Below are 19,866 nucleotides of genomic sequence, written 5' to 3' on the forward strand. Positions count from 1 at the left end.
ACCAATCAGCATCCTATGATCTCGCGAATCTAGTTGCCTAAGGTGAGACGGCGATAGATGGTGATAGACAGATGGTCCATCCAATCACCTGCCAAGTATTTTTTGAAAGTGTCTGCCTATTTCTAAACAGTTTCCAAAGATGACTTCTCAGATGGTTCTGTGTAACAAACCATCTGGCACATCAAGTTATATCACTGCTTCACTTATATTGAAATAAGAAATGCAATGGTCAGTATGATTAATTATATTTTATATTTTGTGTTGGCCTGACTGTCAGTACATCATAACATGTGCTTCATGTGACACTGCTTCTAGTTCAAGTATATTACTTGAGCAGCTTTGTATCAATTTGACATGGATTTTCATGCTGAATCAGGATGTGTAAAAACCGGTGTATTACATGTAACATTTTGCTGTTCATTCTAAATCATAGAATGAATACAAATGTTTCCCACTGTTTAATTTAAAGCCCTGGTGTGTCAACCAATGAGTGCTAAAAATGACAAACAAACATTTACTCATTAAGATATGCTGAGTTTAAATACAAAAGATGCTGGACACTTCTCTGCGCTTCTTTGATAGTCATACTTGTGCATTTGCACACAACATAGGGCAATACTAATTACAAATGAATAGCGGCGGTGCAGTGTTAGTCATTAGCCTTTCCTTTTGAAAGGAGATGGGGTAATATAAAATACATTGGCAGACATTAAACATTAAGAAGCCACTCTGATATTCCGCAAAACAAGCCCCCAGGGCCATATCATCCGCTGACGAGAGTTAGCTCACCACACACACCAAAAACTGGGCGTGCTTAAACATTTAGTGATGACTCCCTCATTTCAAGCAGCTAGATCACATGGTATGTTCTGGGTAGGGTTTGGAGAAAAAAGCTGCTCTGCAGTAGTCTAAAATTCTGTTCTTACTGTTCATTTGAAATAAATTCTCAATGTCTGTGTGTATCTTTGTCTATCTATATGAATTCACTGCTCTTCTCTCTGTCACTCTTCAGCTACATGGAAACAGTTTGGGCAGCCTTTGGCCTGTGGGCTGGACTTTTTATGATGATGATGACTGATTGATAATTCTTTTTATCATGTTTTTGTAAAGCTCATTTGTACATTTGCATTACGCAGATCACTCGTTATATATTCACAACATACTGTTTAACTTCTTACCCAAGGAACAAACACATTTAGAACACTAGAGAGTGCATCTGACTGGTAAATAGTTTAAATATTCCTGTGCCCATACCTACACTCAGTTACATGATATTATTTCTGTCTCACAATATATTTGGGATTAAAGACAAGTGCTTGTTTTAAATAGGTAAGCTAAGTGCATTGGAAAACCTTGTTCCCAACAAGCCCGAAGGCGTGAACCTGACATGGGTAATTACACCCCTTTGCAGCTGAAGTCTGAATATAAAAAAAATTCACTGCATACATTTTGATATAACTTTAAAACTTCAGTGGCTAAATCACTGAATATGGCCCTTTGTGATTATGCATTAGCTCCAATCCACTGAGGTCAATGGAGTGATGACTTTTGATGTGACATGGATAAATTAGAAATGGACCATAATTGGACATCACAGGGACTTTGCAACCGCTCAACTATATATAGTACATGAGGAACCATGGCCTGCTTTTGCATGATGGAGGTAGAAAAGCTGATTAGACCTTAAAAAGCTTCCATTTGCCTAAGAGTCATTAGAGGAGGTTATGCATGTATATTTAGGGTTTATAAACCGTAATCACAAAGAACAATTTCCTAAGATGTGCCAATTAAACAACACAAGAAACACAACTAAGTCCTGCAGAAATATTGTAGAAGAAAATAGTGGCAAGGCAAAAGAAAATGCTTGGACTAAAGAGAGTGTATCACACTTGTTAAGCATCTAAATTCCTGGAAACCAATACCACCAGTTAATCCCTCCTACTGTAAGTAAGAAATCTTCCAAAACGACACCTTTAGATACAGTTCTTGCCAGAGATTGAAGACCGTGTGTAATACAACATTAACAACTTTGTAAGACACTGGATCTTATTTAACAAATTTCCAGGGACACTGCCACAACAGAGAAGGGTTTCCATCAATACTTCATTGTTAAGATGGACCACCTTATTTTTCCAGAGTTTTCAGCCACCTTGAAGAGGAAATTCCAACATAATATTTTGCACAGTCTAACTGATGGAAGTATTTTGTTATAAACTGCTACTTCAGTTTTGCATCTAGATACACTAATTTACTATGACCATGTAGTTAAAATGCTTTAGTGCATAAATAACTGATGATAAATCATTAATGACTATGAATGAACACTACATAAGTAAGCAGAGATAACTCAAAAATAATTTTTGCTCTCCCAATGGAATGTTATGAGGATGAATGACACAAAAATCAATATGTGATGATATAGGAACATGCTTCAAATTATTTATATAACTTTCTACTTGCAGTGTATGTCACTGTTAGTGATCATTTCATTTGTCCATCTTTTTTTTTCTTTTTTCTTTTAGAGTTTATTTTCCAGTCTGCATTCATTTTTTTATACATATATAAACCCTCAAAACAGCACAATAGCTCAACTTAAAGTTGTTTTGTTTTGCAGTCTGAAAAAAAGGTGTAGGCTGAAGCTACAGCTTATAATGCTGACCCTTCAAACACACATTATGTTTAATAGTGAAAGGTAATTTCAAACAAAAACAAGACAATTAAAACAAACAACACAACACAATCAAAACAATACAAATCAATAACTTGTGCCCTGTGCTTCTTTCTATGCCAGTCTTTCTTTCTGATCCTCCATTTCATATTTGTTTAATGTTATTTTTAAACGTTTGTTTTAACGTACCAAAGGTTTTACATGTTTTCAATTCCTCACTGCAGCTGTTCCATAAATTAACTCCTTTGACTGTAATACAATATTTTACATCAGTCCTCACTAATTGTTTTTTGAACATACAATTCTTCTCATGTCATGTTCTTTTCCACTGTATCCAAAAGTTGTTCCAAATTCTTACCACAACAAAATAAATTTGTATCATCTGCAAATGATATAGTTTTTAATATTTTAGAAACCTCAAATACATTATTTATGTACAACATAACCAACAATGGTCCCAACACTGAGCCCTGAGTAACCCCACAAGTAACCTCCAGTAGTTAGAGAGTACTATCCCTCTAATTTCATATCTTTGTAATTTTTTCAATAATAAGTCATGGTCAACTGTATCAAATGCTTTTTTTGAGATCCAGGAATATCTCGACTACATATTCTTTATTTTCTATTGCAGTTGATATTTCCTCCTTAAATTCCATGAGTGCAAATGAAGTTGTCCTTTTAAATTCAATTCAATTCAATTCAATTTTATTAATATAGTGCCAAATCACAACAAAAGTCATCTCAGGGCATTTTTCACATAGAGCAGGTCTAGACCATACTCTTTAATTTACAGAGAGAGAGAGAGACCCAACAATTCCCCCATGAGCAAGCACTTGGCGACAGCGGTAAGGAAAAACTCCCCTTTAACGGGAAGAAACCTCAAGCAGAACCTGGCTCTAGCTAAATCCATTAATCCAAACCCATATTGCTGTTCACACAGTACATTATGTTTTGTGATAAAGTCTTCTAATCTTTTATAGAATATTGTTTTTCCAGTATTTTAAAGAACTGTGAAAATAAAGAAACAGGTCTGTAATTAGAGAGTACATGTCTGTCTCCAGTCCTATATATAGGTATGACTCTTGCTGTTTTCATTTGCTTGGAAATACACCAGTTTGTAGAGACTGATTACAAATATGTGTAAGAGGTTTCACCACACACTCAATCTTCGCAGCTTTTGTGGTAAATTGTACTTTTTACACTATTGTGCTTCTGAGGTAATACTGCGTATGAAATTACAACTGAACATAAAACATTCACAGAGACAAAAAATGAGCATTGCTCATCTGTTTTGTGGGCTGCATTTAAAAATCAAGAGGAAGTATTGCAATCATAATGTAACAAAAAAAAATACACAGCAACACAATAAATATGAATAAGCAAACATTCTAAAATTATACCCTTAGCCCATTACATCATAGTAACCATGCCAGCCAACTATTATTAACAACCTCCAGCATGTGTACCAGTTGATTGCTCCATAAACTATTCAAGTTTACAAGAGCTTATTAATAATCTGGGCATTGTTTGGCCTCATTGTGTTCCATTGGCAAGACCTGTAAGGGCATGGGACCAAATACCATCATTATGCCAGTTAAGCCTTCTCCCTGGGGCAAAGAGGCTGTGAGGGACTTTTGGAGAAATTAAAACACCAAAGGAGAGCTAACTTAAGTCAATGATGGCAAGGTCACAGGCATAGCCACGTCATGATTTAAACAATGAGAGTGACGTAGACCATGCACTTAGCATGGGTGCTACTGAAAAGCACCAGGGGGGCTGGAGGTTGTATAGTGCCAAACTAAACCCAAACACAATACAACCAGGCCCCTGAAGCCCAGTGTACACGTGCCTGACACTTTCCCACACAAATAAGGTCTACAGGACCCTTCCCTCACTGCTTCTGTTGTCAGCCAACAATAGCAATGAATAGCTTTGTCAGGCTGTCAGCCCTTTAAACGCAGACCTTTGCCAAGCTTTCTGAGGCTCAATCTGTTTTCACTGAGCCAACGTTCATTATTGTCTTTCATTGTCCTCTTCATTTCATTGTTATACAGGGTATGGTAGCAGGGTAGCTATAATGTCTCTTTGAATTTGATGAAGCTGACCTGATATACAAAAATGACCTCTGTCCACCAGCACTATGAATATTGTAGGAAAATGAGATAGGGGGAGAAAGAGAGAGAGAGATTACATGCAAATGTCTGTGTGTTTGCACATGTGCATGAACCTTACACACATTTATTGGTTGGATGATAAATGACACAATTGTGCAGGGACTAGAAGACAGAGGGGATAACTGACACGGTCTATCCATTTGCATGTACTGTACGTATGTTTGTATGCCGGGCGCATGGAGATGAAAATAAGTGTGGAATTGCAAGGATTCATATGGAGCCTGGATGAATGGTGAGAGCCAGGACTGTCTGCAAGCATTCAGGGATGTGTACATCATCTCTGAGGCGTTGATGGGCCCTAATGCAGAATAAGGAGAGCCAATCAACTCCTATCTATCCACTCTGCCAGGGTGACACATTGTGGGGGTACTTCAAGGCCAGCACACTGCCACATTCTGCTGACAAATCATTACATTAGACATGTCGACGGAGAAGGAAGATAATAAGATTGAGTTACAGAGTTTTAGATGCATTATGAACACCTCTTGCTTCCTTGATTCCTTCCATTTTCACTATTCCTTCCATTTATCAGTTCCCCGCTTGCTTGTCAGTCCGCTTTGCAAAATAATGCAAAGGCAGAATTTTGAACTGAGTTTTGTAGTGTTTTATTTACCTGTCTTGTCAGGTGCTACAAGATCAGTTTATTATGAACAACCCCTCACCAGATCTCCTCATCAGTTTACATGAGTACAAGTGAGCTTTGAAGAACTGCTTTGATATTTAGCTGATAATAACAATATTTGTGTTAATTCAATCAGGAACTACATAGCATATAAACATCAGCCATCAAAGTGTCCATGTCCTGGTAAAAAGCCATGTTGGCTTAACCAAGCGGCAACGTCTGGGGCTGTAAAATGAAGCCAATGCGGATGTGCCAAAACCTGCAGTTCCTTGAATGGCCACTTGAGGCTGGCTCCAAAAGCGAGTCAATCCCCATAAACCCCCATGTTAAAATACCCAACTTTATAGCAGAAATAAACATGTTTACAGCCTGGTACAAAAAACAGTTTAGGTCTCTATAGCTAATTTCCCGGGGGGTGAATTTTTTTATAACTCCCCCGTTTAAATTTTATTAAGCCATAAACTTATGCATAATGACGGACATGGCTGCTTTGAGTGACAGCCGCTAGGTGGCTTGTTTCAGCCATTCAGCTCGCCTCTTTGCCCATTTTTGATTAGCTGGGAGTTAGGCAGCGTCACGCACTGCCAAGATGGCGATGGCCAGAGCGACTCACTTTGAGCTTCAAAACCGCTCTTCAGAAACCAACAGGTGACGTCACGGTAACTACGTCCATATTTTTATACAGTCTATGGGTTTAACATAGCATATTATATATTTTTTAAAGCTCTAAGTGCAAAAGTAACAGGTGGCACCAAGCTATCAAAAGTATGAAAAGTAAGTAACCACTAGTAAAGCACACTAATAGTTAAACGAGGGTTGATCCAGGGTAACATACTATGTATACCACTTATTCAAATATGTTTCTTTCATTATTTAATGTCTTTCTTTCACCACTACATCTCCATTGTTGATTTACTTTTATTTTCTATATTGACACCCACTCCCTCTAACATTAGCAAGATGGTATATGCATTTCCTTTGATGATTGCTCAGGCCATCCAGACACATCCCCCTACTCTGTTTGTGTGTGCAGTTGTCCATGTGGATAAACGGTGGCGTGTGGCTGAAAGTGGGTGGTGTAGAGTGATTAATCAGCATAATGAGTGTAGATGAGCACAGTGCAGATGGAGCCCACGCTCAGGACTGTGTCACCCAGCAGGAAGTCTTTATGCTCCCCTCCAGTGCCTCTGTATTGCTTTAACTGTATTTCTTGGGCATGTGTCGCTTGCTTCCTTGTTTAATTTGTGAGCTTTTTTCTGTATTATTTTCTTCTACAACCATCTAACTCTTATTTCACCAAGAACGTTCTCTAAGTATACAATCAGTGACATTTTCATATAAATAAAAATGTTTGTCCAACATTGAGTGAGATTGCTGAGAAAAAAAAGTGAATGTTCTTAAAAACCAAATAAAAAATAACAATTTCCATAACAAAAGTAAAGCAATTTCAGCAGCGTAGTGTCGTATGAGCAACTGGGCATATTGTCATTTTACAGTCCTCCTCTCAAATTTCATAGGGCACACATGAATACATTTTTAGATTATGTCTCTGAGTTCAAAGAGATGTTAAATAGAATTCCAGTGGCTTTAAATGTATGGTGTGATGTGATGGTTAAAATAACATTGCAGTGCATGTCATTGACATGTACTGCATGCACTAACATTCTACAGACTTAAAACACCTAATATGATAAATAAACAGTAAGAAAATAAGGTACAGTGTACCTTTTAACTATTGTCAACAGTCAACATGTTGATGCTGTACTTAGTTATGCAAAAATGAAAATGAGAAAGTTACAGCCTACACACTGCCAGTCAAAAGTTTCTTAAAAGCCTACACATTTTTATTTATTTTTGTTTTAATAAATATGCAGCCACTGTAAATACATTAACAATCTAAAACATTAAAAAGAGCATATTTGCAAGTGAATAACTACAACTATAGGCTAATTAAGAAATGTTTCATTTTTACCAATGGGTATTATTGATGTACATAAAATACTAAATCTAATTAGAGAAACTGGAGTAATTTTGGATAGTAAACTACAAAATACTACTAACAAAGGGGAGAAAAAACAATCAATGTATTAGAAACCAGTAAATAATCATTTGTCTTGAGAACATTGTCCTAATTGTCCAGTCTAAGCTTTAATCGGTCTTTACCATCGTTAGCTAACGAGCAGTGACACACGTGCCAGATGTGGGCTCCTTCTGCACCGATAAGTCAACTCAGTTGGTCCTCCCGCCTCCCCCCGGACTTCGTGACATTAGCTCGGGTTCCCAGATGCTTATGCTGACTCACACACTTGCTCTCCTAAGCCTTGTTGAGCCTGTCTCAATGTTAGCAGCCTCATTGTCCTGCTTCACATTTATTATAGAAAGAAATGGAAGAGGTACGAGGGGACAACGGAAACCCTCTCAAAGAGGTCCTTGCTTGTGGAAATAAAAACATTTTTTATCACTTATCCCTGACCACCTGTCATATCCCTAACACCATTGGTTTACTTGTAATTCTTTTCAGTGAGCAAAAGGAACTTGAAGACTTCATCAGAGGCTTGTGTATCATAGTTTTTCTAACGTGTTTGTGAGGTTTGGCCATTATTTGTAAATTCTTTATGTGGTCCAGTGTCATGGCAAAGATTTTTTATTCTTGCTCCTTACCTAACAGCCTTGGGAAATTAGATGAAAAGTTTCAAATATTCAAGGACTCCCTGATACGCCACACTATTGACCAGCTTCACCTGCATAGTTGGTGTCGATAACTAGGTCAAGGTCAGTTTCATGGTAGCTATTCGATGGTTGGAGGAGTGCTTATTTTCCTTGAACCCCAACCAGGCAATTCTAAACCAGTCTTTCCATTAGTCTGGGTTGGAAACATATCTGTCCTGCTGGCAGATATACACTATTTCTACTTTGCTACAGAAAGGCTGAAGGTGGAAAAAGGTCAACACCTGAACTTCCTTTCTCCTTTACAAAGCAGAGGGGGGTCTGCCATCTCATAACATACAATCTGTACTTTCTGCCAGATTGCCAGCCAATTAAAGGTTATCAGAGCTCAAAATAATAGTTCTGCAGGGTGGCTCTCTAGATAGGCCCCATCTAAATATATATTGCTTCACCACCTTTTGCTAGTGTCTGGGATCCAAGCAGTGCGGAGGAAGTAGACCAGCTCCTCAGCAAGTGTTTGTTGATATGTCATGTGGAAAAGGACATGCAGTATATATCAGTACAAAGGTAATGTTTTTATTCATTTATTTTTCCAAGGTAGGAAAGACTTGAGGACTCAAGTTTGAAAGCAGCACTTGAGCAATGTACACTGCTGGTTGCAAAATAAATATATAACATTTTTGCATGCACACAGTTTCTCACTGTCAAGATTATATTGAAATCAAATCTTCTATTTGCTGCTCATTCCTACATCCAAAATAAAACAAAACAGAAGACACAAGGACAGTGCAGGGAAGAATAAGCTGTGGCTCACGCTGCCCAGTGAGGCATCTTTACCTCAGATGCACCCTCCCTGCTTTCAATTAATGCTTTGAGACACCAAAAACAGAAATAAAATGGGAGCAAAAAACAAGTAGCCTTTAGGAAGCTCATCAATCATGGTTTAAGACAAAGGCAAGAGGAAAGGAGGGTGGAGTTGGGGAGACTTTGCCAAGCCTTGTCCTTCATCATCCATTATAAGAGGATGAATGGGGGGTCTCTATGGTCCACAAGAGAATGAGGAGACCGAGTTGTGCCAAAAGCAGAACATACCAAGTTTAAAATGGGGTCGCCAAGCTATCCACCAGACACTGAAATTTAAAAATTATCTCTGCACACAAATGTGTGGAAAAAGTCTCTCTTTCACGCTCTCTCTCCATGTCTCTCACACACACACACACACATTTTTAGGGGGTAAAAATACGTTTGTGTGTGCGTGCGAGTGTGTGAATGAAAAAAACTAACACACCACACTGAACATCAGTCTTACCTGGATGAGTGATTCGCTCAGTCTTTCCTCGTCTACCTCCAGCACAATGTCCCGGATCTCTTCATAAGGCAGGCGGAACGAGCCCAAGAAAATTGCTGTTGTGATGGAGAGAGAAGAGAGTCATTTCCTTTCCTTTTTTTATTAGACCGCGGGGTTCGAGGAGACATTTCAGCACTCATCGCTCCTCAGACAAAATGACCACAGACCTAACTTGTCACTTGGAAAAACTAATACACTTTCTGCCCCTCAACAGGATAGTTTGTGTCACCCTGGCCAAAACTGGGAAGAGAAACATCAAGATTTACCAGTAACAGTGAAAGGTGTCAAAGTAAAACAATTTCTTTTTATTATTAACACAAAAAGTGAACCCAGTAATACTCAGTAATAGTTGCACTTGTAGTAGAAGTAGTGGTGTAATTTGGGAAGGTACATGATTCTGTTTGGGCAGATACAAAGAAGTGCTATGAATCTGCCTCAGGGGACAAACTAGTGGGTGTTTCACTCTCCAGGTGGGGTGCCAACAGTGGAAACTGGAGCTGATGGTGGAATCAGGTGGAAGTCACAGGTGGAAGTTTGGTAATGAGTTGGAGGAGAGTCACTCAACAGCTGTTATCCTGCTGCAGCAGTGGGACCTGATGTCTGTATTTGATGCCCAACAAACGGAGAGGTAGTGCATCCGTTTTTTTTTTTTACACAGGCTATTTACTGCATTTACTTGCTACACAACCACAACATAAAACATATCATCACTATTGTTTTTGATGTGTGGTATAAAATGCAGGTTTAACTAAAGAGAAAGTTACTCTATATCTAGAGTGATATTTTTGTCTGTAATCCATCTTTATGTTGCCCTTGTTATTGTCTAAATGCTATACATTAGTGTATCCTATAATGTCCACTTCATATGAAACCCAACAGCTGGACACAAGGTTCTCTTGGGGATGGGTTGGGAAAAGTAATCCTGGGCTATATTGCAAATTACAAACTAAAGTGGATGTAGATGAGGACAAAAAGAAAGGTAAAGAGTGGCAGGCTACAACTCCTCAGTGTCAGGTGTGGTCAGCTTGCACCTGTTTTGATTATTTCCAGGCTCCATTCTGGCCAAACTGTGCCAAAATGGACAAAGTGGTGCATTCTGCAATTTTTGGTGTACACTTTTGCATAAATCTGCACCTGCCCATCCATCCACCAACACAACTTCTTAGCGCTGTGGTGCACTGACCTATATTTGTGCGTTTGGCAGAGGCTGATTAACAGTGATAATAGTCACATAGTACATCATTACAATATTTTTCCTCTCTTTCTTGCTGTACTTAACTTTTGACTATCATGTGTCATCTATACCTGTAGGTTATATGTTGTATTTCTTTCATTGCTACTTTACGACTCAGTGATCATAGCAGGAAAAGCCATTCCACGGCAGCTGCAAGATGTTTCTCAAGTTGGAAATGAGTGGGATGCCTACTCCTTTTGACAAATGACATGTATAGTTCTTTTATTACTCTATTGATTCTGTTGCCATTCTATAGTTTTCATTACATTGTTTTCTTTTTTTCCAGAGAAGATCCAGTATTGCTGTCCTATAGACGCCCCAAAAATCTGTGAAAAATCTAGAATAATTCTGCTTGTGATAAGTTTGAGCTTTTACTCTGTATCTTACTATAACAGCTGATCAAATAAAATATGTAAAAAGACCTACCTAGAACTAGAAGACACATACAGACCTATCCAAACTCATTTTGTTCACCTCTATTATTTTGATATAAATTCTTCAACTAGCACATTGCTTATATACATACGATACATTTGTACTGTACACTTTACAGTTCATCTAAACCTACTTCCAAGGTAACATATTTGTCTCTTAGTTGTTTCTTAGAAAAACATAAACCTCTGCTTAACGAACAATGGCTCATACTCTTTCAATTTTAGATTTGTTTCAGAGAGCATACTTCCAGTCCAATTTCTGCTGAAATATCCTTCTCTGAAGCCACTAATTTACAAAATTGTTGGCCTATTTTTATTTTTAAAAAACATTTGTACCCTGTACCATAAAAATTTTGAAAATTTCCGATCTGGCTTCTGCTCCTTTCATGGTACAAGCACATATCTCATTGAGATTACAAATGATTTACTGGTTGCTGATGAGTTAAAAGCATTTTTTTTGTTGAGATCTGCATCCAGTACTCTCAGATTTAAAGTGCTGGATGTCACAGAACGTTCATCTACTCCAAGATCCTTTTACTCAGTCTCTTTGCTCTTTTAGGTTTCCTTCATTCATATCTTGATGGTTTGTCCAATAATATAAAGAAAACTGCTCACAATTTTGCTCTGCTGTTTGACTCTAACCTTTGCTTTGATTGCCATGTGACTAGGGTCATGCAATCATCCCCAAAGTAAGGATCGTAGCAAAAATGTATGTATTTTTAATCACAGCAAATCTTGAAAAAAGCAATCCATGTCTATATCTTATCTCATGCCGACAATTCTCTTAATTCAAGGCTAAGCCACAATTCAACCGCCCACCTGCAGCTTACTGAAAAAGCTGCTACTTGGTTTTTAGACAGAAAGACAGACAGATAGGTAGACACAATTTATCAGACAGTGGTATGCATGATCAATATACCAGAATATATAAAGTGACACTGACATCACAATCATTCATGTTGTCTCACTACTCATCCCAGTCACTGAGCCCTCGATACTAACATACATCAAAATTGAAAAGGGAGCTAAGAGGGTTCCATGGTAGGAACCCATCTATGATGCTCTAATATGCATCAAGGCGACTGAAGGGAGCTGTGTAGCTGTGTAGGACCACATGCCTCCCACCCACTGCCATTCTGGAGGTGAGATTTTCTACACCTATTTTAGCTTCCTAGCAAATTCAAAGCCCATGTGCTTGGGTTGTAATCAAAGATGGCATTGACACCATTGTCACAGCCCATACACAAGTGCAATGACATGCGCACACTGGTACACTCGCAAATGTGCACATCTGCTCACATGCACATACACACATACAAACACACATGCAGACACTTCTATGTGTTACCCTTATGTTCGTGACACATGCCCACTTCATGACATCAGACCCCCATATTTTGCCTGATAAACGCATTCATCTGGCCTCTGTTCATGGAAGATACAAGAATATAAAGCTTCACTGCACCAGCGCACAGGAAGGGAAAATATAATTGTTAGTGCTTCTGTGTTGCACATGCATTCTTCAAGCATCCTCCATTGCAAACCCTTATACTCTTCCTAGAAAGACATAAGGTGAAAAGAACATGGATGAACAAAGAGGGTGAAGTCAGGGTCACAAGGAGGGTGACTGTATTGTATGTCTAAGGTTAGGCATATTGAGGCTGCAGATGAAATCCCAAAGGGTTGGGAACACAGTAAGAAATGCTTTCTAATGCTTTACCCTCCAATCAATACAACCATTTTTTGGTGTAATGAATTCATAAACAAATTTTATGGATTTGAGTATAAGGGGGTCATTAAGAGACGGTGGAGGGGCTTGAGCTGTAAGTGAAACACTGAGGTGAATGTTTTTTTCTAAATCTATTATGTCTTATCCTGAAGTGATACCCAACCAAAAAAGATTTCCTTCCACCACACATAATAAAGGAACGCTTGGAGGTCGAAGTAAATACACCATTAACTTAACATTAAGTCCACTTAGGCTCCTGGGGATTCAATATACTTGCATGTAGCTTTAGTGCTCAGTTCTGTTAAGAATTTGCTTTACACGTAATTACAGACAGGTAGCTTGGACACAATCTATATGCACTTGAGGTGACCGCTAAACAACTGCCAAGAAAAGATTTCCCCAAAGGGTTCAGTAAAACACTATCAATATTAAGGACTTTCTACTGTTTGTTTCCCACAAACAGCTTTGTTGAGCTGTTCATGGGGTTCATGGGGGGTATGAGAATGCCCGGGATGTCATGGAAAATAACACTGATATTTCTCACATAAAAGGTCATGATTAAAAAGATTATCGTACTTGATGAACCAATGGTCTTAAACAGGGTTATTGGCTATTGGCTATAAAACACATAAGTATATACTTACAAAGATTCTGTGCTGTCTTGGCATCCAAGATGCGAAGCTCTTTTGCCTTTTTCTTGAATTGTGGCATTCTGTCATCAGTCTCATCTTTCACATCTTTTTTCACTGTAGGGAAAAACAAACAATATTTTCAGAATTAGCATGCTGATATTTTGGAAATGATATGAAATGTGACTGTACAGTATGCTAATGTATTTAGTGAAAATGTAACACAGACTTCTTACAGTACTTTATAAATTCAAGAATTGAATGGCATTCAAAATTTCTTTTTTCAACATTTTCCACAACAAAGTGAAATACATCATTTACATACATTAGAATGCAAATACATTTATGCACATTAAAATGTAAGCTGACAGGTCAAGATAGGTAAGACAGCAACAGATGGTATGGTCCAATTAGAAAGCAAAGTTTCCATACCGGAAAACTTCAGCATGTTGGTTCCACATCACTCTTCCCTTAATAAAAGGAATAAACAAACCAGCTACTATTTGAGCTACTATTGCTACACTGTTTGGAAGGCAATTTAACTGATCAATTTATTGATGTGTCCTACATAAATTACAAATTTAAAATAATGTAACAGGCGCAGCCCCCTCTTGTCTTAAACAAGATTGGTGTAATATCAAATAGAATGCTGAAATTATGTCACAGTTCTTCTCACATACTACATTTACTTTTCTCAAAAGAAAACTAGACCAACATTTAGTTTTCTCAAAAGAAAACTAAATAGCAACATTGCTGCTGATTGATTCTGCAGCCAATCAAACATGTCTGCACTCTTATTGGCCAGTTTTACTGCCTCTGCCTGTTTTTTTTTTTTTTCTCTTGTGTGCGCTTGTTCTTCTTTCTCAGGCATTTTAACTGAGCAGAGCACGTGCCTTTGCCTCAGAGCCCAGAAGCTCTGCACCGCTGTGATGTGACGCTGTTTATATTATACAGCCCCCGCTGCAATCAGACATGGAGCTGAGCGGCTCGCTGTCTGCTTGTTTATTCAAAGTTTATTAATATAAACATGTCATGTGTCCAAACTGCACCAAATTTGACACTGCACTCCTTAGGTCCTCAGCAATACACATGCCAAGTGAGAAGCCAATTGGATGATCGGTTGTCGAGATACACGAAGGACACACATACATTCAGACAGACAGACAGACATACGTCGATTCCTTCCTTTATAGTTAGATTGTTTTCTTCCTGCCGAGCCTTACATTCATAAGGCCACAGCACATGTGGTATAACATTAAGTTGTTAAAAGGCTGTTGTAATTGATGACAGCCCCCTTTAACATTACGCTGGAACTACTGTGGAATCACAGCACTGTCCTGCAGATGACTTCCCCCTCTTCATTTGTTTGTGTGTGCCAACATTTCTGTCATAGTGACAGTGGGTAGATGGTTGATAAGCACCGCTCCTTCCCTGAGGCCATGTCTGTCAACTTGCTAGAGCCAAGGAGATAATTGTGGTACCCCCCCTCCCCCCCCCCCTCCCCCCCCCCCCCCCCCCCCCCCCACACACACACACACACACACAGTCCTAGAAAATGACATTAAGTCTCTGCTACATGACTGAACACGATATACAAATTGGTCCAAGAGCAAAGAGACCTTTCATTTCATAATTGAGACATTATTGAGTCAGGAAAAACTATGTGTCAGCATGTATTACTTTTCACTTATACTTCACTTATATCAAGCATGTCTTAAAACAATGGTATCCATGTACAGAACATATGCAAAGGTCAGCATTGTTAAACAACATTTACTGAGGTGAAGTGAATGATTATAGTATGAGAAGAACGAATACGGACTGTTGAATTCTATGCAAAGGGGAAGCAACAATATGTATATATGTGTGTAGGGGAAAAAGGATGCCTTATACCCTTCCCTCTCCTCCTGATGGCTTATGGGAGAGGCAGCACACTTTGTTGCTAATCATCACAAGTGCTCTGTTGAAGCCCAAGGTAGGATTCTCCTAGGAAATCTAGAACAAACAATCTGTTCCCCTAGCGCTGGCTTGCATATTTGAAGACACAATCAAAGAGGCAACATCTCATGGGCAGCCAGAAGAAGCAATGCTGAAGGCACCTGCCTAATTCCAGTGCTTGCTGTCAACACATGACATAAGGGATGCAACTGTTTACAGTGTTAAGTACTGCTAAAAGGCATGTAAGTATATACTAATGCTACATACAGTATTATGATTACATTTTCTGTCAACAACTGAGGACGTTCCTAAGAAGCTGACAGGACTCTGCACTCAAACGTAAAGGCTACTCACATTGCAACACACAATGCGCTGTATTTCCTACTCAGTGGAGCTCAGAGATACACGTTAGCAAATGTATTAAACTTTTTTTTTTTTGTTAAAGGAAGCCTTTGAGCATGGCAGTGAGAGGCTAGACTTCATTGAATGAAATTCATGGCTAGAATTCATGGATGGGTTTAAATGGTTGTTGCTAGCCAATTCATTTTTAGTTAAGGACACTTAAAATGAGTATCGGTCAGTGAAAGGAGTTGAATGTGAGAATAATAACACAAAAAATCCAAATGCTTTACTTGCTTTGTTGAAACACGTTAATGGGAATTCTGTCACTGCTGATCGATGTAAAGAATAAAAGTGGAGAAAATGGAAAATATTGGTTTGACCTTACAAAGATTGAATCAAATTCATTTTCAATTTCAATGGCCTTTACTTTTTCAAGATAATTGTGCAGGTTTGTTCGCCAACTCAGTGGGCATGAAACTCGCTCGCTGACTCTTGTCACTGTAATGTCAGTATGTTCATCTGCTTTCAACTGGAAAAAATATCGTTATACCTTATTTTCAGGGTTAGGCTTTTATGATGCCGTTGATTTTTACAAGACACACATTTCAGTTTCAGCAATTTTCCATCAAAATTCCTCTAACACACCAAATATGACAGGAAATAAATATTAATCAACTCATAAATAAACCAAATGACAACAGATTACAGCCACAATATCCTGACTCAAGTACTCTCAGCAAGTAACCGGTAAGGCCAATGTAATCATGCTGGATTTCTTATGTGGCAAGAGCCATGGACAAAGAAACTGGAGAGCCAGCAAAAATAAAAACATGAGGAAACAATGATCTCCCTCCGAGGATGACCCAGAGACGGAGGGCAAATTAAACTGAGAAGGGGAATTTGGCTGCTTGCGGTACTAATTTGTTCTCTTAAACCTTCATTCTCTTCTCTCTACTGCCACTTGAATCTCTCACCTAGGTACCTTATACTCTCAGCAGGGTGCTCTCGGCCCATTTGTCAGTGATTCAGCTGTCTTCGCCCTTATCCCCGGGGCCCCATGCTATCTCGAATTAAACAGAAAAACAGTGCCTTTAATAATCTGAAACAGGCACATTCGTCTCTGATACCATCCTATACAGCTCAGAGCTCTCCCGCTGGGCACTGAGTAGTGGCATCAGTTGTCTGATTTCTGCTACAGTATTTGCTGGCTGACTCAATTATGCCACATGTCACATGTTTCCTCTGAGCACTGCATGTGGACTGATGGGCCCTGGAGGGCTTGCACACATTCTTGCTGCCACACTAGTTGAAGTCCCAGGTGTGTGGACAGGTTGACTATAGGTGGCATATTTCATCCAGATGGCCAAAACAATAAAGTAGGTTTTATAAATGTCTCTAAAACACAAAAATTGTCAGGTAGTTATTAAAAATCGCACTCTCCACTTGGAATCAGACTCTCATTCTGACAAAAGTTTTGTTTATCTTTTTTTATTAAAATACCACTTTGAGAATATATGTCCATCTAATGTTTATTCTGCCAAGAAAGCTTAACCTGTTCAACAGTGTAGGTCCACAACAGCTGATCAAAGTCCTTGCCAATATTTAAACGTGTTTTACTAGTTGCCCAGTGGCTAAAATGTAATACTCTGACAACAATGCCATCCTTCTTGCACAGATTTATATTTGTTAATGCAAATCTCCCAAGCAATCACACACTGAGGAGCCATTTGTGATGAGCACAATATGGGAGGGGTTTTTTGGCAGCTTGCTGGTTTTGTTAGAGCCATCATGCATGATAGTAAAATCGTAAATCATCCAAGCTAATGCCAACAGCACAATCATTTATTAATTGTTGTTGGGTGCAATAAGGTGAGGGTCTGGAGTGGGAATGTGTTTTTATCCAGTGAGCTCAGTCCATGAAAGACTTCTAAGAATCTGTTGAAATATAAACAATGCCTTCTTGGCTGAGCATCCACTGTATAATGCAGGACTGCAGGCCAGATGGACCTTTAAGGGAAATTATAGTTATATACCGTGTGTTATATATCACACTGATTAGTTTTAATATATTAACTTACAAGGGTGAAAAAGAGAGCTTCAAAATCATGTTTTAACAAAACACATGAAAGATTCACTGGAGCCAACATAAACACATGAAGACAACTCTCTGGTGAGTGTAACTGTTACACATTCCATTAACTGAGGGGGAGTTCAAGCTTGCTCTGTGCCAAAAGGAGTCACCAAATTGATAGGGGTTTCATTGAAAAAATACATGAATGTTTGAGCAAAAACAGATTTGGCTTATTAAGGATGACTTGGCATCCATGTTAAGCCTTCTCTGTGGGCCTTGGACTGAGGTATACCCTTGGGAAGCTCTGTGATAACAAGAGTTCTCCAACACTTGGACATCCACTCTGTTTGCTGGCCCAGACTCACTATCTTGGTTGCTTTCCATGCGATATCTCCCTCAAGACGTCCATAAAACCCAGGGCATTACAAAGCTAAACACTACCACATGCTCACTTCCGGACACAGACTATCCGGCTGAGCCTCGCCACCAGACACCATAAAATGAGTGGGCCTTGAAAAGAAATAAAAGAAACTGCAGATGACAGGTCTTCAACAAACATATTTAAAGGCAAAGGAACACAGAGTGGAACAATGTGGAGTCTGGTCCTCTACGAAGCAATTTGTTCCCTCAAATGTGCAATCTGCCTGCAAACATGTGCCCTGTCCTCCATCTCAGGGACTCACACCGAGAATTGAGTTGCTGGAGAGCTGCCAGCCCATCTAAAGGAGATGGATTCTGAGGAAGAGTCACTGGCCTCAGCCATGCTTGGCAGCTATACATATATACATATATATACACACACACACACACATATATATATATAAATATGTATATGTATATGTATATGTATGTATATATATATATAAGCAGTATCTCTACCATTTTACCCATAACCAAAATAGTTGTGAGTGAAACCATGAATGAATACATAAAATGTATTAAGGTATGAGGAGGCAAAACATAGTGAACAAAGGCATCACTGAATGTCTACTGGCAAGATAAAGACTTGAGAGTAAAAAAGTCCCTGGCACAGTCATAGCCAGAATAATGAGTGAGACCTTCCAAAATAGAGAGCACGCTCAAGATCTGAACATACCAATTGACCAGTGAAATCCAGCTGTGACCAATTTCTCCCATTGACTAAGGCTAAACAGAGGTCTCTTTCTCAACCCCAAAGCCAATTTGCTGTGTGGATACACACCTCTCTATCCATTCCTCCTGCTATCTTGGATCTCAAAAGCATATTCCCACTCACAAAAAAGCCAATCCCTTTCCCTTTGACTCGGAGACTTGAAATCATTTATTTCACTTTCAGCTTTGCAAAACTACATTTATTGTATATACTAAGACAAAAGAAAAAGAACTAAAATTCAGTATCACCAATGAACAACATATGACAAGTGATGTAATATTATCTACAAACATTCTGAAACACTTGATATCTGAATGTTTAGTTTTTGTTGTTATAATAAATAAATTCTTGTCTGTAGAAGGCAAAAGTACATGTATCTCTCGTAGCAACACAAGCACAACTTCAAGTTATTTGTGTGAGGTTTTTTTTTTTTTCTTTGCCAGCCTCTAACCTTGACATAGCAAGAATGTTGGAGCTGTTTTTTTTTTTTTTGGTTGTTTTTTTTTTAAAGAAATACTCCTTAGCCCAAGGTGAACCATTAGAATGAAGCTGCAGTAGGGGGGGAGAGGTGGCGCTCTCAACCATGCAATCATCATCATGCCTAATGATAACAGGGAGTGGGGGAAGTGGCTGATAATGATAATGATGATGGAAACTGTTCATAGTGTGTTAAGTGTGAGTGCATGCACACTCATGCATGTCAAAACACACCTCCAAAATATATGTATGCACCTGTTCAGCCGGGCATGACTATATGAGTTTTTGAGCTAACTAGTTTTCTGGGGTTATCTGTCCTCCCATCTTAAAGCATCTGGTTCTGGTTATCCAAGATCTCTAAATAAAAAGGTGTGTGTCTGTAAAGAGCAGCAGAAGTCCCA

The 19,866-nt window shown here is 38.8% G+C and overlaps 1 protein-coding gene across 1 annotated transcript in view; it reads right to left on the bottom strand.

Moving 5' to 3' along the window:
- diaph2 (diaphanous-related formin 2) overlaps positions 1 to 19,866 on the bottom strand; it is a 382,189-nt gene that overhangs the window by 160,691 nt on the left and 201,632 nt on the right. Inside the window, exons 20-21 of the mRNA XM_042418197.1 lie at positions 13,521 to 13,622; positions 9,441 to 9,535 (exon numbers count right to left, since the gene is read on the bottom strand). Of these exons, the coding sequence (XP_042274131.1) occupies positions 9,441 to 9,535; positions 13,521 to 13,622 (197 nt within the window). The remainder of the gene's footprint in view (positions 1 to 9,440; positions 9,536 to 13,520; positions 13,623 to 19,866) is intronic.

Source organism: Thunnus maccoyii, chromosome 8 (genome assembly GCF_910596095.1).
Source record: "Thunnus maccoyii chromosome 8, fThuMac1.1, whole genome shotgun sequence".
In the NCBI taxonomy this organism is placed as follows: Eukaryota; Metazoa; Chordata; class Actinopteri; order Scombriformes; family Scombridae; genus Thunnus; species Thunnus maccoyii.